At 59.0% G+C, this 21,948-nt stretch overlaps 1 protein-coding gene across 1 annotated transcript; it reads left to right on the top strand.

Moving 5' to 3' along the window:
• Window positions 1–1,612: 1,612 nt before the first annotated feature.
• LOC309452228 (antigen WC1.1-like) lies at window positions 1,613–13,577 on the top strand (the record flags this gene model as incomplete). Its single annotated transcript, XM_082076900.1, has 10 exons — window positions 1,613–1,673; window positions 5,759–6,073; window positions 7,572–7,886; window positions 8,396–8,722; window positions 8,808–9,122; window positions 9,448–9,762; window positions 10,355–10,669; window positions 11,986–12,120; window positions 12,959–13,054; window positions 13,453–13,577. 10 exons carry the CDS (start codon window positions 1,613–1,615, stop codon window positions 13,575–13,577), a joined length of 2,319 nt encoding a protein of 772 aa, XP_081933026.1.
• Window positions 13,578–21,948: the final 8,371 nt, after the last annotated feature.

Genomic DNA, 21,948 nt, shown 5'->3' with positions numbered 1-21,948 from the left:
GAGACCATAGAGACCCATTGAGACCCATGGAGACCATAGAGACCCATGGAGACCATAGAGACCCGTAGGGACCATAGAGACCCGTAGGGACCATAGAGACCCATCGAGACCCATCGAGACCATAGAGACCCATAGAGACCCATGAAGACCCATAGAGACCCATAGGGACCATAGAGATCCATAGAGACCCATCGAGTCATCCCGGGACCAATGTACCCGCGGGGTGGTGATATCTGTGATCTCTCTCTCCCCCTTTCTCTTTCTGATATCTTAGTTTTCCTCTTCTCTCTCTCTCTTCCTTCTTCCCTCTTCATCCCATCTGTTGAGTCAAGATTAACTCATCCCTCATCCCATCTGTTGGGATGGGACAGGTTGTCCTTAGGCTCATAACCTGACTGAATGTTCCCAACTGCTCTGGCTGAGCGAGGGGAGAAGTCAGGAGTGCTGGGACCTGCCCTGGTCCACCTGAGCCACACCAGCCAAACCAGTGTGTGTGTGCGTCATGGCAAGGGCTGGGGAAGGGGTGGTGGTGGATGTCAATGTCTGATTGCTGTACGACCTGAGCAGGGTGCACACGGTGTGGAACAAGGGCCCTGTGCACAGAGCAAACAGGTTGTGCTGGTGAGGTCCCTGGGGTCTCAGTACAGTCTTGTATCTGGGCAGGAACAACCCCAGGTTCCAGTATAAGTTGGGGAAGGACCTGCTGGAGAGCAGCGTAGGGGAAAGGGACCTGGGGGTCCTGGGGACAGCAGGGTGACCATGAGCCAGCACTGGGCCCTTGTGGCCAGGAAGCCAATGGGACCTGTGATGGATTAGAAGGGGGGTGGTCAGTAGATCAGAGAGGTTCTCCTGCCCCTCTGCTCCGCCCTTGAAAAAAGGGTTTAGTTCAATTACTATCAGGATATACTTGGGGATCATATACATATATATATAATATATACAGCCATAGCACCCTGAGAATGGCTCATCTGGGAAGCTAAGCAGGGTCGGGCCTAGTTAGTACTTGGATGGGAGACCTTGTGGCCAGGAAGCCAATGGTACCTGGGGGGGATTAGAAGGGGATGGGCAGTAGGTCAGAGAGGTTTGCCTGTCCCTCTACTCTGCCCTTGAAGAAAGGGTTTAGATCGGATACTACCAGAATATACTTGAGGACCATATATATCTATAATATATGCAGCCACATCACCCTGAGAACATCCCATCTCATCTGCTCTGGGAAGCTAAGCAGGGTCAGGCCCGGTCAGTGCTTGGATGGGAGACCATAAAGACCAATGGTACCTGGGGTGGGTTAGAAGGGGGTGGTCAGTAGGTCAGAGAGGTTCTCCTGCCCCTCTGCTCTGCCCTGGGGAGACCACACCTGGAATCTTGTGTCCGGTTGTGGCCCCTCAGCTCCAGCAGGACAGGGAACTGCTGCAGAGAGTCCAGCGCAGCCACCAAGATGCTGGAGGGAGTGGAGCATCTCCCGGGTGAGGGAAGGCTGAGGGAGCTGGGGCTCTGGAGCTGGACAAGAGGAGACTGAGGGGGGACTCATTCATGGGGATCAATATGGAAAGGGGGAGTGTCAGGAGGATGGAGCCATTGGTGACAACCAGGGACAGGACAAGGGGCAGTGATGTCGCTGCTGGCTGAACGGCTGATAGGCCAGGACCAGGTGCACATCCTTACAGGGGCTGGTGAGGTCACTGTCAGTGTAACCAATGAGCACACAGTGCTGGCAGTAGAGGGTGTGAGGTCACTGTCAGTGTAACCAATGAGCACACAGTGCTGGCAGTAGAGGGTGTGAGGTCACTGTCAGTGTAACCAATGAGCACAGAGCGGTGGCAGTAGAGGGTGTGAGGTCACTGTCAGTGTAACCAATGAGCACACAGCGGTGGCAGTAGAGGGTGTGAGGTCACTGTCAGTGTAACCAATGAGCACACAGTGCTGGCAGTAGAGGGTGTGAGGTCACTGTCAGTGTAACCAATGAGCACACAGCAGTGGCAGTAGAGGGTGTGAGGTCACTGTCAGTGTAACCAATGAGCACACAGCGGTGGCAGTAGAGGGTGTGAGGTCACTGTCAGTGTAAACAATGAGCACACAGTGCTGGCAGTAGAGGGTGTGAGGTCACTGTCAGTGTAACCAATGAGCACACAGTGCTGGCAGTAGAGGGTGTGAGGTCACTGTCAGTGTAACCAATGAGCACACAGCAGTGGCAGTAGAGGGTGTGAGGTCACTGTCAGTGTAACCAATGAGCACACAGTGCTGGCAGTAGAGGGTGTGAGGTCACTGTCAGTGTAACCAATGAGCACACAGTGCTGGCAGTAGAGGGTGTGAGGTCACTGTCAGTGTAACCAATGAGCACACAGTGGTGGCAGTAGAGGGTGTGAGGTCACTGTCAGTGTAACCAATGAGCACACAGCGGTGGCAGTGGAAGGGGTGAGGTCACTGTCAGTGTAACCAATGAGCACACAGTGCTGGCAGTAGAGGGTGTGAGGTCACTGTCAGTGTAACCAATGAGCACACAGTGCTGGCAGTAGAGGGTGTGAGGTCACTGTCAGTGTAACCAATGAGCACACAGTGCTGGCAGTAGAGGGTGTGAGGTCACTGTCAGTGTAACCAATGAGCACACAGCGGTGGCAGTAGAGGGTGTGAGGTCACTGTCAGTGTAACCAATGAGCACACAGCAGTGGCAGTAGAGGGTGTGAGGTCACTGTCAGTGTAACCAATGAGCACACAGCGGTGGCAGTAGAGGGTGTGAGGTCACTGTCAGTGTAACCAATGAGCACACAGTGCTGGCAGTAGAGGGTGTGAGGTCACTGTCAGTGTAACCAATGAGCACACAGTGGTGGCAGTAGAGGGTGTGAGGTCACTGTCAGCGTAACCAATGAGCACACAGTGCTGGCAGTAGAGGGTGTGAGGTCACTGTCGGTGTAACCAATGAGCACAGAGTGCTGGCAGTAGAGGGTGTGAGGTCACTGTCAGTGTAACCAATGAGCACACAGCAGTGGCAGTAGAGGGTGTGAGGTCACTGTCAGTGTAACCAATGAGCACACAGTGCTGGCAGTAGAGGGTGTGAGGTCACTGTCAGTGTAACCAATGAGCACACAGTGCTGGCAGTAGAGGGTGTGAGGTCACTGTCAGTGTAACCAATGAGCACACAGTGCTGGCAGTAGAGGGTGTGAGGTCACTGTCAGTGTAACCAATGAGCACACAGCAGTGGCAGTAGAGGGTGTGAGGTCACTGTCAGTGTAACCAATGAGCACACAGCAGTGGCAGTAGAGGGTGTGAGGTCACTGTCAGTGTAACCAATGAGCACACAGCAGTGGCAGTAGAGGGTGTGAGGTCACTGTCAGTGTAACCAATGAGCACACAGCGGTGGCAGTAGGAGCAGCAGTGCTCACGTCACCGGTGACACCCCATGGCCCTGGAGCTCGGTGCCACCGTCCCTGTGCTGTCACAGGGTCCCCAGCAGGCACAGGAGCTGCCCGGCCCCGTCCCTGCGAGGCCGAAGGAGCAGCCCCTGCAGCCCTGGCTGCAGCCGTCGGGCTGGGGGTGTCTCGGGGGCACCGCAGGGATGTGCCGGGCACGGCGCCAGGAGGAAACCGCAGACTTCCTGCCCGGGCGCCGCGGGGGGAGCGCGGGGGCTGTGGTTTGTGCACCTGCAGGCTGCAGCTCTGATCCACCCGTGGGGAATAACGGCCCCTCGGTGACTCGCTGACAGTCAGGGACACGTCTGAGCCTCCGGGCTGCACGTCTGCTGCCAGGACAGGGACGTGTCCCAGCTCCAGCTCCTGTGAGGGACCTTCCGCGGGCTCTCCGGGGAGCGGCGGGTGAGCCAGCGCTCCTGGGATGGGGCTCTGCCCTGGGCTAAGGCCCTTTCCCAGCTGCTGCTCCTCGCACAGCCGGCTCTGTCACAGGGGCTGTTTCTTCCCTTCCTGACACAGCCCCGGTGCAGCCCCAGCCCCCTGGGCCTTATGGCACCGGGGTGACTGGACACTCTCACCTCGGGCTCTTGGATGTGCCCGTCGCAGCACATGCTCAGTGCTCCTGGTCCACACTCAGAGCTCAAGGGGTGAAAAACTGTTTCCCCCACTACAGCCAGCCCTGTCCTGTGATGTTCTACCATTGCAGTGCTGTGACACCTGCGGCGGAGCCGTCCCTCATATATGGTCATGAACGGCGCTGGAGAAGTTCATTGGAGGACTGGGCCGTGTCGGAGGGGAGATAGCTCCCGATAATGTCTAAAAAGGTGCTGCTGCTTCGGTTGGCTCCTCCTGTAACTGGGGGCATCTGCAGAGATATATTGCCCTCCCATCATCATTGCTCCCACGCGTCCCTGGAGCTGTGGCAGGGAGTGCGGCACAGAGGGCTGTGCCATCAGGGCAGGAGGCTCAGGATGGGCACAGAGGGACTCGTGTCCCCTCAGACGCTGTGGCTGCTCCTCTGGGTACAGCTGTGCAGGGGTAAGTGCTGACTCAATGTCCCACCGCCCAGGGCCAGCGGGTACCAGTGTGGTCATGGGGATCTGTCTGGGAATGGGGTTCCTCTGCAGGTGCTGCTGACACAGGGGGCAGAAGGTGCTCAGTTCCATGGAGCCTGTGCCGTTCCCTGTGCCCGTCTGGGTGGGAGACAGTATCTCCTTTCCGGGGCTCCGGTGTTCTGTGCCTGGCTGGATTCACAGCCCCCTGTCCTGGGGTACCGTTGGGGACCCCTTGTTCCCAGCACTCTGCCTCTGGACCAGTGGTGGCCTCACTGGCGATGGCAGCACCCAGAGATCCCCAGGGCACTGCCAGCCTCTGGGCTGCCCCAGAGGGTTTGTGTGCTGCTCAGCACCCCTTGTTCAAAGGGAAACCTGACCCCACGAGGGCAGTTTGTGCCCCCAGAGAGAGAGGACGGGGACATCTGCAGTAGAGACATGTCCTTCTGGGGGGCCTGGCCCAGAACTGATGCCAGGGGAGAGGAGGGGAGGTGGGATCCTCTGGATCACCTCAGTGGGAACAGGGAACGCCCTGGGGATGGGGTTGGTTTGGATGGTGCTGGGGCAGGTGGTTTACAGGGGAAGCTGCAGCCCTGGGTACACGGGGCTGTTCAGGGGGTGCTGGGCTGGGGGAAGAGGAGACTAAGGGGGGACCTTATTAATGTTTATAAGTATATAAAGGGTGAGTGCCATGGGGATGGAGCCAGGCTCTTCTCGGTGGCAAACAATGATAGGACAAGGGGTAATGGGATCAAGCTGGAACACAAGAGGTTCCACTTAAATTTGAGAAAAAACTTCTTCCCAGTGAGGGTGACAGAGCCTGGAACAGGCTGCCCAGGGGGGTTGTGGAGTCTCCTTCTCTGGAGACATTCAAAACCCGCCTGGACATGTTCCTGTGCGACCTCACCTGGGTGTTCCTGCTCCATGGGGGGATTGGACTGGATGAGCTTTTGAGGTCCCTTCCAATCCCAAACATACTGTGATACTGTGATACTGTGAAGCGGGTGCCCAGTGCAGAGCTGGGCAGTGTGTGGGTGGGCATGGGTGGGGGGGCACGTGGCCGCTGGGGTGGAAAGAGGTGCCCTGTGTGGTGGGATGGAGAATGACCCAGCAGGTCTGGACCTGAGCACTCCCAGCCTTGTGCAGCTGTGGGGACAGATGGACCCTCACAGTGCTCTGGGGACCTGCAGGGGAGGGGGCTCCCACCCTGGTGCCCCTGACTCTGCCCAGGCAGGAGGTTCCCCCAGAGCTGCAGCACTGGGCTCGGTGCTCTCCTGACTCATCCCGTGTTGGTGTCTGAAGGTGCTGCGGAGGTGAGGCTGGCGGACGGCGGCGGGCGCTGTGCCGGGAGAGTGGAGGTGAAACACCAGGGACGGTGGGGGACCGTGTGTGGTGACTCCTGGGACATGAACGATGCAGCAGTGGTTTGTAAGCAGCTGGGCTGTGGATCTGCTGTTGGAGCTCACCAGTACGGACACTTTGGGGCAGGATCTGACCCCATTTGGATGGATGATGTTGGCTGCAAAGGCACCGAATCTGCCCTGTCTGACTGCAGACACGCAGGATGGGGTGAACATAACTGTGTTCATGCTGAGGATGCTGGAGTGACGTGTTCAGGTAAGAAGTCAGAGTAATACCTAACTTCGGGGATGGGACTGGGGAAGGGACATGTCTGTGCCCTCAGTGAGCAGCAAACATTCCGGACCTGGGCTCAGTGTGGCCAGTCGTGCTGCTGAGCTGGAACTGTCATTGCTGCTGTAACTGGTCCCTGGGGAAAGCTGTGACAACCCTGAGGGGACAGGACCCCATGCAGGCAGCGCTGACCAGCTGCCCAGCCCCTCCTGCCTGCCCACAGCTCCCCACACTGACCCATGAAACAGGGTCTATACCAGCACTTACTGACTCTCGTCTGTGCTGCTGTCACCCTCTGAGGCAGCGGGAGGCCAGGGGGACATGCAGGTCTCCTGTTCCCAGCCTGGCCATTGGCCTGGGACCTGTGCACCCCAGATAACGGTGCCCCTGGATGAGAACACCCCCCTGGAGCAGGCAGGGGAGGGCTCTGGAAAGCACCAGCTGTGATAACAGCTGCTCCATTTCTGTGCTCTGGGACTTCTCCCACCTAAAAGGAACCTCCCAACAAACCAGGAACACCCTGGGATCAGAGTGAGCCTCTGGTTGCACCCAGGTGATGATGGTCCCACCTGGCCCAAGCTCTGCAGGGGCTGAGCAGCTGCAGCTTCACCACCGTCTGGGCCAGTTCTCCTGGACCCCATAGGCTCACATGGCTGCGGTGCTGGGGGAGCGTGCTGGGCAGCACAGAGGACCTTGTGTGGGACCCTTTGTCTGAGCACACCTGTGGCTGTGAGTGTGTGGCTGACACACACACTTCAAGTGCTCTGGTGCTGTAGAGAAGGGGCGGAGGAGCCTTGGATGTGTTTGTGGCACCAACACTCCCCCAACAGCTTTGACTGGGATGTGCACTGTGCAGTTTGTCCAGGGATTCCTTGGGGGTGATGTGGGATGTGGGCAAGTAAGTGTCAGAGGGCTCTGGGAACTCCCAGGCTTTTTGGTGGTTTTTTTTCCAGGATTTGTCCGGCTGGTGGACGGGAAGAGCCGCTGCTCAGGGCGTGTGGAGATCCGTGATGGGGACCAGTGGAAAACTGTTTGTGGTTCCCGCTTTGGCCCCAAGGCTGCTGATGTGGTCTGCAGGGAGCTGCGGTGCGGCGTGGCCCTGCCTGTGTCTGGAGGAGGTCACCTTGGAGAAGGGGCTGGTCCCGTGTGGGATGGAGAGCTGCAGTGTGTGGGCAATGAGTCCCTCCTGTCCTCCTGCCCCACGGGGTCCTCCAGGGACCAGGCCTGCCCCCCGATGAACAGCGCTGCTGTTAGTTGCACACGTGAGGAATTGGGGTGGGGTGCTGAACGCTGGGGCTGTGCCGGGGCTTGGGGACAGAGCAAGGACTGCGCTGGGTGTCTGTAGGGCCGGAGGGGTCATGGGACAGTCTGCAGCATGAAAACCGTGCAGAAGGAGAAGAAAGGCCTCTGTCCCTCTGGCCTTTCCACCAGCTACCGAGGCTACAAAAGCACCAACCCGCCCTCTCTCCTCCTCTGTCCGCAGAGTACACAGGGTTCAGGCTGGTGAACGGCAGCACGGCGTGTGCGGGGAGGGTGGAGGCCCAGGTGCTGGGGAGCTGGGGGACCCTCTGTGCCTCCCGCTGGGATCTCTCGGATGCCCATGTCCTGTGTCATCAACTCAACTGTGGGTTTGCCGAGTCCATTCCTGGAGGAGAGCATTTTGGGAGAGAGACCGGCCCTGTCCGGAGAGACTCATTCCACTGTGACGGGACTGAAGCCCACCTGGGACAGTGCCCAGTGGCCACCCTGGGGGCCTCCCCGTGCTCCCCCGGGAACAACGCTGCTGTCATTTGCTCAGGTGAGTGCTGGGAAAACGGTGCGTTAGCTCTGTTTCCCTTTGCGTGAGACACGGCCACCCCAAGCAGGGGTCCCATGGCAGCACCGGGCCGAATTTCTCCCTGGAGGGGCCCTGGGGGGCTTTCCCTGCTCAGGCTGACCGCTCTGCTCTGGGAGAGCTGCGGTCTGAACAGACACAGACACCTGTCCCCAGGGCAGCGCCTTAGGCCCTGGTACCACTGCCCAGCCCGGGTTCCATAGGATGAGCCCAGGACAGGCTGGTGGGGCTCTGCTCCATCCCTGTGGCTGCAGACAAACACATCCCATCCCCACAGAGAGCCCTGCAGAGCCTCATCCCACCACCCGCAGCCGCAGACCCGGTGTGAGCTGCAGACAGGGCTGGGCTTTGCCCTCGCTGCTTGTCAGCACAGGGCTCGCTCTCGCCCTGTTTGGTCGGACACCCCTTGCCCTCCCCAGGGGCTGCCGCGCTGCCGGTGCCGCTGATGGCTGCGGCTCCTCTGCTCTCCCCAGGCCCGGCCGACTCCGCGTCCCTGCGGCTGGTGGGCGGCGGGAGCCGGTGCGACGGGCGAGTGGAGATCTTCCAGCGCGGGACGTGGGGCAGAGTGCTGGACGACCAGTGGGACGTGCGGGAGGCCAGCGTGGTGTGCCGGCAGCTGCGCTGTGGAGAGGCACAAAAAGCCTACACCCCCCCAAAGCCTGAGCGAGGGACGGGCCCCGTGGGGCTGCGAGGGGTCCGGTGCGCAGGGCACGAGGCCAGCCTGACCCTCTGCAACACCTCCCTGCCCGGGAGTGCCCTGCTGGGAGCGGTTGTGGAGGACGTGGGAGTCATTTGCCGGGGTGAGCGGCACTGCACGAGCCCCCAGATGATGGGGTGGGGGGGCAGCCACCCCCTGACAGCACCTGGGCTTTCTCCCCACTGCAGGGAGCCGGCGGGTCCGGCTGGTGAACGGGCCGGGGCGCTGCGCAGGGAGAGTGGAGATCTACCACCAGGGCAGCTGGGGGACCGTCTGTGACGATGGCTGGGACCTGTCTGATGCCGCCGTCGTGTGCCACCAGCTGGGCTGCGGAGGGGCGCTGGAGGCGGCCGGCTCCGCTCGCTTCGGGGAAGGCTCCGGGCAGATCTGGCTGGACGGTGTGAACTGCTCCGGGGCCGAAGCTGCTCTCTGGGACTGCGCTGCCGGGCCCTGGGGGCAGCACGACTGCGGGCACAAGGAGGACGCGGGCGTCCTGTGCTCAGGTGTGTGCCGGGAGCTGTGCCGGGATGGCTCCTGGGAGGCCGGGACGCAGGAAAAGCCGGGCATGGCCAAGGCTGGCCCTGCCTGAGCCCAGCCTATGGACCCATGCACGGGTGCCCTCAGTTCAGCGGGGTCCCTGGGGAGCTCAGTGTCCCCCAGGGCGAGCGGGGAGAGCAGGGGCTGTGTCCATCAGGGACTTCTCTCTGCCCTGGGTGCGACGGGGACTTGCTGGCCCTGCCCTGCCTGGCTGGGGGCCTGGGGAGCGCAGGGGTGTCCTGGCTCCCACAGCCCCACACCAGCCTGTTCTCTTGCTGCCTTTCCTCCCAGAGTTCGTGGCCCTGAGGCTGGAGAACAGTGACGGCTGCTCCGGGCGCCTCCAGGTTTTCTACAACGGGACGTGGGGGAGCGTTTGCTCCAACTCGATGACTCCTGACACGGTGTCGCTGGTGTGCAAGGAGCTGGGCTGCGGGGACGGAGGATCCCAGGAAACAGGCCTGCCCTATGGCAGGGTGTCTGGCACTGCCTGGCTGGATTACGTGCGGTGTGGAGAGGGAAACGTCTCTTTTTGGCAGTGTCCATCCACCCCCTGGGACCCACAGTCGTGCGATGACCTGCGAGATGAGACCCACATCACCTGCAATGGTAACTCTGAGCCACTCGGGCACCGGTGCCACCCCAGCTTCTGCTCCCCTCTGGGCACGGCCAAACGCAGAGAAAGAGCTTGGAGGAGTTTTCCTTGCCACGTCAGATGCTTGTGCTGCTGGTGGCACAGATGCGACCACAGTTCTCTGTGTCCCACGTGTCCAGCAGCGGTTGCCACCCAGCAGTGCCTGGGGGAGCAGCGACATCTCCAAGTGGTCTCAGCAGAGACCAGAGAGGGTTCAGAGGAGCCTCCCCTCCATGGACACCCTCCTGCTTCTCTGTGACCAAGACGGCACACACAGGCACAGCAGAGCTCAGCCCCGCTCTCTTCTGCACAATCCCCGAGCCAGCCCCTTCACCACAGTGTTTCCTTCCTCAGGGGGACGCCCAGAAATGCCCCCAGAGCCTTTGGCCCCGTGCCCCAACTCCAGCAGCTGCACAGGTAGGGAGCTGCTCCTCCGCGTGCTCCTCTTGCCTGGCTCCCCTGCTGTCTGAGTGCCGTGGGAGCTCCTTGCCCTCTGCTGTCTGAGTGCCGTGGGAGCTCCTTGCCCTCTGCTGTCTGAGTGCCGTGGGAGCTCCTTGCCCTCTCCAGACAGGGAGAAGATCCGTGCCGTGGGAGGCGAGGACGGGTGCTCGGGCAGAGTGGAGCTCTGGCACCGCGGCTCCTGGGGGACAGTGTGCGATGACTCCTGGGACATGCAGGATGCCCAGGTGGCGTGCAGGCAGCTGGGCTGCGGCCCCGCGGTGTCTGCCCTGCACGAGGCTGCTTTTGGGGTGGGCCAGGGCCCCATCTGGCTGGAGCGGGTGGAGTGCCGGGGGACGGAGTCGTCTCTGCAGGACTGCTGGGCCCGGCTTGGGGACGGACGTGCTTGCCGGCATAAAGAAGACGCTGCCGTGCGCTGCTTAAGTGAGTGGGGGCTGGGACCCCTTGGTCAGGTATTGGCAGTGAGCTGGGAAAGGTCTTTCACCCGCTTGGTCCTGGCACGGCCCCCGAGCTCCCGAGAGCAGGAACGTTCCTGTGGGGGGCAGCAGCTGGTGCCAAGCAGGGAGCAGCCTCGGTGGAACGGGGTGTCCTTGGGCCACTGCTCATGGAGCCCTGCGGCTCCAGGACCATCCACCCCCGGGCTGCCTGTGCCACCCTGCCCGCCGCCCAGAGCAGAGGCCCCCGCCCTGTCCTGGGTCCCTTTCTGGCACTACGGGAGCGGCAATTGGGGTGGGATGTGTCAGGGACACTACAGACACACACCGGGGTGTTGCAGGGGAGGCTCCCTGGTACGGGCACTCCCACCCCCTCAGCCCAGCTCTCCTTTTCCTCTCTGCAGCTGCGCCCAGGACAGCAGCATCCCCAGCCCGAGCAGGTAACTCGTCCTCCCCAGGGCTGGGTATCCCAGGGCCGGGCTCTGACCCACACTGGGGTGCAAGGGGCTCCTTGCTGGGGCGTGAAACTCCCAGGAGGAGGCACTGGGGTGGTGGTGTGGGGGTGAAATTCACTCAGCAGGGTGGAAGCTTCTCCATCACTCACCCCCCTGCTGCCTTGTGCGATGGGGTCAGACCATTTTGAGAGGAAATGGCCTCAAGTTGGCCCAGGGAAGGTTCGGATTGGATATTAGGAAAAAATTTGTCACAGAGAGGATTGTGAAGCAGTGGAACAGGCTGCCCAGGGAAGTGATTGCGTCACCATGCCTGGAGGGGCTTAAAAGGCATTTAGATGAGGTTCCTAAGGACATGGCTTAGTGCTAGACTTAGGTTATGTTTGGACTCAATGATCCTGAGGGTCAGTTGTGGTTGAGACGGACAAACGACATGGACCAAGTTCTTCCAGGATGAAAGTAGTAGATGCCATTTATTGCCACAAGTGCATTTTTATACGGTTTTACCAATTCATGTGTCTCTTCACTATTGGTTACAAGTTACAGCAGTAACATCTCACTGGCTATTTTTGCTCTCATCAACGTTACTCTTCTACTCCCTTCTCTCTCACGGGTACATCCTGAACATCTCCAGACACTCCTTTACCCCCATCTTTCTCACGGGTGGGCCTTCATATCTTCAAGGCTGATTTCTGTTCCCATGCCCTTCGTCAGGGAATCCACGGACCCACCGTAGTCCCCCACAAGGGTCTCTTCCAACTGAAATGATTCTGTGATTCTATGATTCTGTGACTGGTGCTGCCCCCACCTCTCCCAGGGCTGGTGCTGTTCTTCCATGTTCTTGCCCGTGCAGATCCCACCCGGGGCCGTCCGACTGTCAGTGGGAGAACCTCAGTGCCCGTCATCATCTGCATCATCCTGGGGGCCCTTTGCCTGCTCCTGGCCCTGCTGGCCGGGCAAGCGCTCAGGGCCAGGGCTGGGCGCAGAGGTGGGTCCTTCCACAGAGCTCCAGTGATGCCTCCTGGAAGGGCTGGGGGTGCTGCGGGGGGTCAGTAAGGGGCACCAGCAGAGCTGGGGGGAGGAGACTGTGTGCTGCCACCTGCCCCACGCACCCCATTGACTGTCTGGCCATAGGGCACCAGCAGCAAAGGGTGGAGAGAGCCCAGAGGTGGTGGGAGCAAGAGATGGGGCAAGGAGAGACATGGCAGAGCAGGACTGTAGGAGATGTTATCCTGGGGGAGAAGTTATCCTGGGGGAGAAGTTATCCTGGGGGAGAAGTTATTCTGGGGAGATGTTGTCCTGTAGGAGATGTCATCCTGGGGGAGATGTCATCCTGGGGGAGACGGCCAAGGCTGGCAGTGCTCTGGGTAGTGCTGGAGGGCGCTCTGGGGCAAAGGAGAAGACGGGAGGAACACAGGGCAGCAGGGCCCATCCCCATGGAGTCAGGCCCCAGGCTGACCCTCTGCCCAGCCCTGCCTGCCCTTGGTAGGGCGGGGGCCCTGCTATGGACTCGTGGGGCAGACAGGGGTCGGCTCCAGGTGGAGGGGAAGCACGGGAGCTGCTCTGGGGTCAGACAAGGGGGTGACCCAGGGGCCAGAGGCGCTTGAGCGCTGTCTCCAAGGGGCTGATGTGAGGGTGATGCTGCCCCAGATCATCTCCACAGTGATGTGGCCCTCACTGGGGATGTGGCAGCTGTTCCTGCACAGCACCCTGGGGCTGTGCTGTTGGAGCAGTCCTGGGCTGGGCCAAGGAACAGGTTTGGGGAGCACAGTGGGGTCCCACTGCCCCTCTGCCTGTCCCCATGCCAGCTCTGCCTCTGTCCCCAGGCTCCAGGACAGCCCAGGAGCTCTTCCCCGAGGCCGTGTACGAGGAGATCGGGCACAGCCCAGCGTGGGAGAAGCAGGCGAGGTTTGGTGGCTCAGGTGGGTGCGGGCACATCTGCAGGACCCTTTCCCCTCACCCCAACCCAGGGCTGATCCCCTGAAGCCCCCAGCCCGTGGTCCCTGCAGTGCTGGGGCTGTGTGGTCTGTGGGACAGCACCCCAGCCCTGGGCTGGGAGAGGAGCTGCCTCCCAAGCCGCTTTGCCCATGGCAGCTGGACAGCCCCTCCCTTCCTGCCCCTGCACCCGTTGACGAGTGAGGAAGAGCTGTCCTGGGGCAGCTCTGGGAGCACCTTTGAGACAGGGCTTGTCCCAGGGAGCAGGGTGAATTCCCAGCCCTCCTCCCCATGCAGCCCCAGCTCTGTGGGTCCCCTCCCCAGCAGCGCTGACCACGAACAAGGTCAGTGGGCTCGTCCCATAACTCACTGCACGTCTCTCCAGGCTCCTCTTCAGAGCAGTCCCTGACCCAGCTGCAGCCTTACCCTGGGCACCGAGAGGAGGAGGATGGTCTGGGATCAGCACGAGGTAATGATCAGGAAGGGGCTGATCTGCCTGCAGACCAGTGAAGGACAGAGGTGTCACTGGGTGTCACCGTCAGAGATGGGGAGGACCTGGGGGTCTCCTGTGCTGCTGCCAACACCAGCGCCTCCCATCCTCTGCTCTGCAGGATGGATCTGCTCACTGTCACCAGCTCCCCTCTCTTTTCAGGTGTTCCCGTTCTGCCTGGGGGTGACCCAGTGGATGGCTACGATGATGCCAGGGAGGTTTCTGACCCTGGGGAGGGCGATGCCCCTGGACAGGGAGCTCGGGAAATGCCCAGGGTGCCAGCGGAGGGAGCAGGACCCAGCGATGCACCCAGAGGTGAGAGGGAAACTCAGCGCTGCTGGTTCCTGGGGTGCCATCCCACGGCCACCCTGGTTGCTGCTGCACTGCACCCAAACCTCCCGGGAAGGGGGAACCTGCCCCAGGAGTTTCCCGTGGAGGGACCGAAGGGTGGGAGAAGGAGCTGAGTGTGATAGGAGCAGGGGGAAGGCGATGCACAGACCCCATGGGCTGAGCTGCAATTCCCGCATTGCTGCTTGCAGGGGGCAGCCTGTGCTCCCAGGGAAGGGCCGGGGTCCCTGGAGCCGAAGGAGACACCGCGTCCCTGTCCCCGGGGAGCACGGGCTATGATGACGCTGAAGAGATCTCTCTGGCACATCCGTGACACACAAAGGCTGTGACAGAGCTGGGTGGCACTGGGAACCGCCTCCCTTTTCCCATGGGCAGCACAAACAGCACAGAGCTTCCTCTACTTTCCCCTTTTTTCCACTGTGTATCGTATTGTTCTTATTAAAAGTGCCGGTGGACTTTGACTTGGAGCTGGTTTGTGTCTGCCCAGGCGTCAGGAAATCTTCCTGAGTTTGATCAGGGGCAGCACAGACCAAAAACACCCCTGGGGTGGTTTCCATCCTGCTTGCCACAGGCAGTTCCTAGTCAAAATGACTCTCCAACAGGTCCCATGATGCTCCCCAGTGCCCATCTCTTCACCCCGAGATCCCCAGCTGCTCTTTCCCCAGGCCCTGCCTGGGCCAGGCTGGTCCCGCAGTGCAGAGGCCGTGACAGAGCTGCTGTGCCAGGGCGAGTCCTGGATGCGACCCCACAGATGTGAGCCCTACGGTCATCACCGTGCCCTTTAAACTCCAGATGGCCCAGGGGGGATCACAGCCCAGATCACCTCCCACAACGGTCAGCGGGCAGCTGTGCTCCCCATGCCCGGCACAGGGTGCGGAGCCACTTTCTGGGACACGCAGGGCTGGGGTTCCCTCTGCTCTGGCTCTGCCAGGGCCCCAGTCTCCATGGGCTGCTCCTGCTGCCTTGGGCCGTCACAGACCCGAGCACTCTTGTCACAGCCACAGAGCCGCGTTCTTCCTGAGCAGGGGCTGTGAGGCCCCCCGGGGACATCCTGGGTCATCCTGGGTCTTGGTGGCCTCACGGGGTCCAGGGATGGGACATCTTGACCTTGGTAGCCCAAGGGGGCTGGAGATGGGACATCTTGGGTGCAGGGATGGGACATCCTGCATCTTGGTGGCCCAGAGTGTCCATGGATGGGACATCTTGGGTCTTGGTGGCTTCACACAGTCCAGGAAGGGGACACTTTGGCCTGGATGGCCCAAAGGCTCCAGGCATGAGAAATCTTCGATGCAAGGATGGGGCATCTTAGGACTTGGTGTCCCCAAAGTTTGCAAGGATGGGTCGACCTGGGTCTTGGTGGCTTCATGGGGTCCTTCTGGGCCTGGGTGGCCTAAAGTGTCTAAGGATGTGACATCTTGGATCCAGGGATGGGACATTTTAGGTCTTAGTGGCCCAAAGAGGGATGGGAGCGGGCGGGTGTCACGGTCCATTCAATGATGGACTCCTGATGGTTCTTTTACCTTGATCTCAGAGCGCAAAATTAAGGCGACCAAAAAGCCAAGGGGTTATAATTCAATCAAGCAGTGTTGCTTTATTAATTTGCCCATAAAGCGGCACATGACAGAGAGAGAGTAAGAAAGAGAAAGGGGAAAAAAACGGGGAAAAGTAAAGGAAAAGATGAGAAATGAGGTTGCGTTTATCACCAGTCCAGTTCCAAAGGCGTCCCTCTGGTCTCCGGTCCCATGGAGTCCTGCCGGTTCTCCGTTGTGGTTCAGGATCCTCTGGTGGGAAGATCTTCAATGGTGTCCATTCTGGAGGCACCTTTTATGCTTCTTCACCCCCCCCTTGCTCCCATTGTTTTAGGGCAGTCTTGCCTTGATTTCACAGCCCAGGCTCGACTGCGCAGGCTCCAAAGACCCACGTTTTCTTTTGCCAACATGTCCAGCATTCAGGGGTCTTTCTCTGGTCCACTGGGTGACCTCAGGACCCTTGGCGAGCTGCTGGCCATGCTCCTTTTCGTTGGCCATTGTTTGGGGGAGCAGGTGAGGGACACGTGTAACTGAGGCCGCAGGTGAGAACACATCTTCTGGACGGCAGCGATTGTCCCTGGGTCAAAGAGACCCTCACGACAACAGCTTTCAGGAGGGGGGGCTGATTTGGCTGGAGCAGCAGCAAAGTCCACACAGCAGCCATTGTAAGCAGGAGCCCCCCCGTATCGGACAAAGCAGTTCAACACAATGCTGCTCCTCGGGCCTCTCTCCAAGTCATGGTCCATCTGTTCCTCCAGTCAGGGCCTCGGTTCTCTCAGTTCTTGATGGTGATGGGCAGGCGAATACTGCTGCATCTTCAGACCATCTCTCACAATCCTCCAACCCACTGGAGATCCCTCAACCCACTGGAGATCCCCCAACCATGGGAGATCCCCCAACCCATTGCAGATCCCCCAACCCATTGGAGACCCCCAAAACCCGATCATGAGAGATCCCCCAACCCATTGGATATCCCCTCAAACCCATTGAAGATCCCCCAACCCATTGGAGACTCCCCCAACCCAACCATGGGAGATCCCTCAACCCATTGGAGATCCTCCAATTGACTGGAGATCTCACCAAACCCACTGGAGATCCCCTAACCAAACCATGGGAGATCCCCCAAACCCACTGGAGATCCCCTAACCCTTTGAAGATTTCACCAAACTCATTGGAAATCTCCCCCACCCAACCATTGGAGATCCCCCAGCCCATTAAAGATCCCAGCAAACCCATTGGAGATCCCCCCCAAACCCAAAGATGGGAGATCCCCTCAAACCCATTGAACATCCCCCAACCCACTGGAGATCCCCCCAAACCGAAACATGGGAGAAGCCCCAACACATTGGACATCCCCCCAAAACTATTGGAGATCCTGCCAAACCAACCATGGGAGATCCCTCAACCCATTGGAGATTCCCCAATCCACTAGAGATGCCCCCCAACCCATTGGTGATCCCCAAAGCCATTGGAGAATCCACAAAACCCATTGGAGATCCCCAAACCCAATCACGGGAGATCTGCCAAACCCACTGGAGATCCCCAAACCCATTGAAGATCCCCCAAGACATTGGAAATCCCCCAACCCAACCATGGGAGATCCCCCAGCCCACTGGAGACTCCCCCAAACCCACGGGAGACCTCCCCAATCCATTGGAGATCCCCCAACCCAACCCATTGGAGACCCCCCCAAACCCACTGGAGATCACCCAATTCACTGGCGATCCCCCAAACCCATTGGAGATCCCCCAACCTAACCATGGGAGATCCCCAACCCATTGGAGATCCCCCCAACTCATTGCAGATCCCCCCAAACCCATTGGAGGTCCTCCAATTCACTGCAGATCCCCCTAACCCACTGGAGATAACCCCAAACACATTGGAGATCCCCCAACCCATTGCAGATCTCCAAAACCCATTGGAGATCCCTCAAACCCATCAGAGGTCCCCCAACCCAACCATGAGAGATGCCCCAACCCATTGGATGTCCCCCCCAAGCCCACTGGAGATCCCCCCAATCCCATTGGAGATCCCCCCCCAACCCATTGGAGATCCCCAAACCCATTGGAGATCCCCTCAAACCCATTGGAGATCCCCCAACCGAACCCATTGGAGATCCCCCCCAACCCATTGGAGATCCCCCCCAACCCACTGGAGATCCCCCGAAACCCATTGGAGATCCTCCCAAACACATTGGAGATCCCCCAGCCCACTGAAGATCCCCCCCACCCATTGGAGATCCCCCCCAAACCCATGGGAGACCCCCCCAAACCCACTGGAGATCCCTCAACCCAACCATGGGAGATTCCCCAACCCACTGGAGATCCCCAAACCCATTTGAGATTCCCCCAAACCCATTGGAGATCCCCCAACCCAACCATGAGAGATCCCCAACCCATTGGAGATCCCCCCAACTCATTGCAGATCCCCCCAAACCCATTGGAGGTCCTCCAATTCACTGCAGATCCCCCTAACCCACTGGAGATCACCCCAAACCCACTGGAGATCCCCCAACCCATTGCAGATCTCCAAAACCCATTGGAGATCCCTCAAACCCCCCAACCCAACCATGAGAGATGCCCCAACCCATTGGATGTCCCCCCCAAGCCCACTGGAGATCCCCCCAATCCCATTGGAGATGCCCCAACCCAACCCATTGGAGATCCCCAAACCCCCTGGAGATCCCCCCAAAACCCCCTGGAGATCTCCCAACCCAACCCATTGGAGATCCCCCCCTAACCCATTGGAGATCCCCCCCAACCCATTGGAGATCCCCCCCAACCCACTGGAGATCCCCCGAAACCCATTGGAGATCCTCCCAAACACATTGGAGATCCCCCAGCCCACTGGAGATCCCCCCCACCCATTGGAGATCCCCCCCAAACCCATGGGAGACCCTCAGCCCACTGGAGATCCCTCAACCCAACCATGGGAGATCCCCCAACCCATTGGAGATCCCCAAACCCATTGGAGATCCCCCCAAACTCATTGGACGTCCTCCAATTCACTGCAGATCCCCCTAACCCACTGGAGATCACCCCAAACCCATTGGAGATCCCCCAACCCATTGCAGATCTCCAAAACCCATTGGAGATCCCTCAAACCCATCAGAGGTCCCCCAACCCAACCATGAGAGATGCCCCAACCCATTGGATGTCCCCCCCAAGCCCACTGGAGATCCCACCAATCCCATTGGAGATGCCCCAACCCAACCCATTGGAGATCCCCTAACCCATTGGAGATCCCCCCAACCCACTGGAGATCCCCCGAAACCCATTGGAGATCCTCCCAAACACATTGGAGATCCCCCAGCCCACTGAAGATCCCCCCCACCCATTGGAGATCCCCCCCAAACCCATTGGAGACCCTCCCAAACCCACTGGAGATCCCTCAACCCAACCATGGGAGATCCCCCAACCCATTGGAGATCCCCAAACCCATTTGAGATCCCCCCAAACCCATTGGAGGTCCTCCAATTCACTGCAGATCCCCCTAACCCACTGGAGATCACCCCAAACCCATTGGAGATCCCCCAACCCATTGCAGATCTCCAAAACCCATTGGAGATCCCTCAAACCCATCAGAGGTCCCCCAACCCAACCATGAGAGATGCCCCAACCCATTGGATGTCCCCCCCAAGCCCATTGGAGATCCCCCCAATCCCATTGGAGATGCCCCAACCGAACCCATTGGAGATCCCCCCCCAACCCATTGGAGATCCCCAAACCCATTGGAGATCCCCTCAAACCCATTGGAGATCCCCCAACCGAACCCATTGGAGATCCCCCCCAACCCACTGGAGATTCCCAAACCCATTGGAGATCCTCCCAAACCCACTGGAGATCCCCCCCAAACCCCTTGGAGTTCCCCCAATTCACTGGAGATCCCCCAAACCCACTGGAGATCCTCCCAAACCCATTGGAGATCCCCCAACCCCTTGGAGATCCCCCCCACCCATTGGAGATCCCTAAACCCATTGGAGATCCCCCACAACCCATCGGATGGATGGGACATTTTAGGTCTTGGTGGCCTAAGGGCCGCAGGGATGGGACATCTTGCCCTGAGTAACGCAAGGGATAAAGGGATGAGAAATTTTGGCTCCTGATGGCTTAAGGGTGTTGCCTCTCAGTAGGCAGTGCCGACCTGGTCCAGGGACAGCACAGCGAGCACGCCCCAGGTCGCTCGGCCCATCAGCACGCAGGCACCAATGTGGTGGACGGCAAATGGCGTTTATTAACAGATATCACAGCGTTATATACCTTAGGTCTGCAGCGTCACGTCCGTCTGCTTGCCTCACATACTCCTGCCTACCTGGGGAGGGGCTGTTATCTTTCCGTACAGCGCGAGATCTTCCGGCCGCCAGAGCCCGACTACCTACATTTCCCCCCTCCCCATGCAAAACTAAATTAGCCAAGAAATGTAACAGTCTTTAAAAATTTGTGCTTCTACCTTAGTGCAATATTTTTGTGAGTAAAGTGACTACAGTGAACGGTAAGGCACTATAAATTGGTTAGAACTAGGGGGTGATAGTGTACAATACTGTGTAAGTAATCTCTAGAGGTAGACTAAATAATGTGAGCAGCAAGACACCATAGACTGGTGAAAACTAGAGAGTGACAGCAATGGATTGTAACTAGGGATAACTGGGGATAACCCTAGGTAAATGCCTCCTTTTAAAGGAGTTGTTGGCGTTCAATCAGCATGATGTTAACTCGCTCGAGTCGGCTTCTAACAAACGCTACAAGCTTATTCAGTACGCAGGGTCCGAAGATTAGTGCTAGCAGACCTACAACGACCGGCCCTGCTAAAGCAGATATAAGGGCGGCTAGCCATGGTGACCATGACTCAAACCACCCCTGTAGGGCTTCTCTATCTCTTTTCCTCTTTTCTAGACCCTCTCTAAGTCTGTAGCAACAAACCCCAGGATCAAGATCACACAGAAGTGTCGCAGCTTCCCTCCTCGGAAGCCGCTTCGCTGCTGTCTGGATTCTATCGGTGCGGAACTCTCGGGCCGGGATGGGATGCTCGCTGGCTTGTTGACTTCTCTGGTCACCGGGGTACACGGGTCACGGGGGCGTCCGATGATCCGGTCCTGAAAGCAGAAACTCACAGTTTTCATTAGTTTTAGCTCAAAGATCCGGTTTGATGGACTTCAGCAGACACCATTTGATTCCGCCATCTTTTCTGACTGCGGCATAGCCTCGCCCTGTGTCGTGGAATGCAACCCCCGTCCCGTTTGGAAGGAGCAGGCACGTCTCCCTCTTTCTCTGATACTTGAGGCTAACAGCTGCTTGTGTTTGGCCCCAGAGCACCCTGGCCAGGCCCATTAGCCCAGTCGCTGGGCACCCACAGGCAGGGTGGGGGATGATGGAAGGCTCCAGGGGCACCCACTCCAGTGCGGGGGTGCAGAGAAGCTTCTAGAGTGCCGACACGTCATAATCTGATCAGCCAGTATAAAAAACGGGACTCTCGGCGGCGACCCGGCCCATTGTGCGGGTCCCTCGGAGCACGAGCTTGGCCACTGGTGCCCGGAGCCACGGGCCCCCCCGCTCCCCGGGATGGAGACTCCGCTCGCCCTGCCGCCACGTGTGTAAGTAAACTTCTCGCAGGATTGCGAGCATATTTATATATTTCCGTGCACATTTGCACACGTATTTCCCGTGCACATTTGCACGGGTACTTTAAATTAATCCTCGCACAGTCGCGAGTGGCTGCTGAGAGCCCCTCGCACAACCGCGAGTGTATTTTCCTCCCGTGCTTCCACATAAGCACGCGTAGGATTCCGTGCACACTGGCATGGGTAAGTAAATTATTTCCTCGCACAATCGCGAGTGTATTATAAATTTACCCTCGCGGAATCGCGAGTGCACGCTTCTCGTACTCACTACGAGTACGTGCATCTCTTTTGCACCGTGTTTGGCAAGTGTGTGCTCCTCCGGGACCCAGGACGGCTCCGGCATTGTTTTGGTGCAGCCACGTGCATGCACACTGTGGACCGCTGTTGTATTAGTTGCTGCCCCTTCAAATTATTTCCTCAGCTGACATCCGAACCTGTATTTCAGTCACTTGTGGAGCGCTAAAACCCTGCTTCTCACTGGTTTAATAAAAGTTGCTGTGGACTCTGTTGTCCCTTAAATGAACCTCGGGGTGCCTCCGTGTGATATTTCGTGACCCCCTGTCAGAACCAGCTTCCACCCCGGTTCCCATTCTCCCGGCTCATTTCTGACAACAACCGACGGGCCCTGTTCTAGCGCTCGAGTGGCCCAGTGTTTTTGGGCAGGACCATTCGCCTCCTCCCCCCCGGGGAATTGGTTTAGTGCCAGCAAAGCAGTCGCTAGCGAGCCAGCCTGCTCTCCCGAGGGAACGGTGTTGGCAAAACCCCCTGAGTTTGCTAAGACTTCCAGCTTAGCTTTCAGAGTTTGGTTCGCTCGTTCGACTATCGCCTGCCCTGTGCTGTTGTACGGGATCCCATGGGTTAGAGTGATACCCCATTTCTGAGCGAATGCCTGGACTG

Source organism: Streptopelia decaocto (assembly GCF_964273445.1).
Source record: "Streptopelia decaocto genome assembly, contig: HAP1_SCAFFOLD_244, whole genome shotgun sequence".
Lineage (NCBI taxonomy): Eukaryota > Metazoa > Chordata > Aves > Columbiformes > Columbidae > Streptopelia > Streptopelia decaocto.
This window is presented reverse-complemented; position numbering and strand designations above follow the sequence as displayed.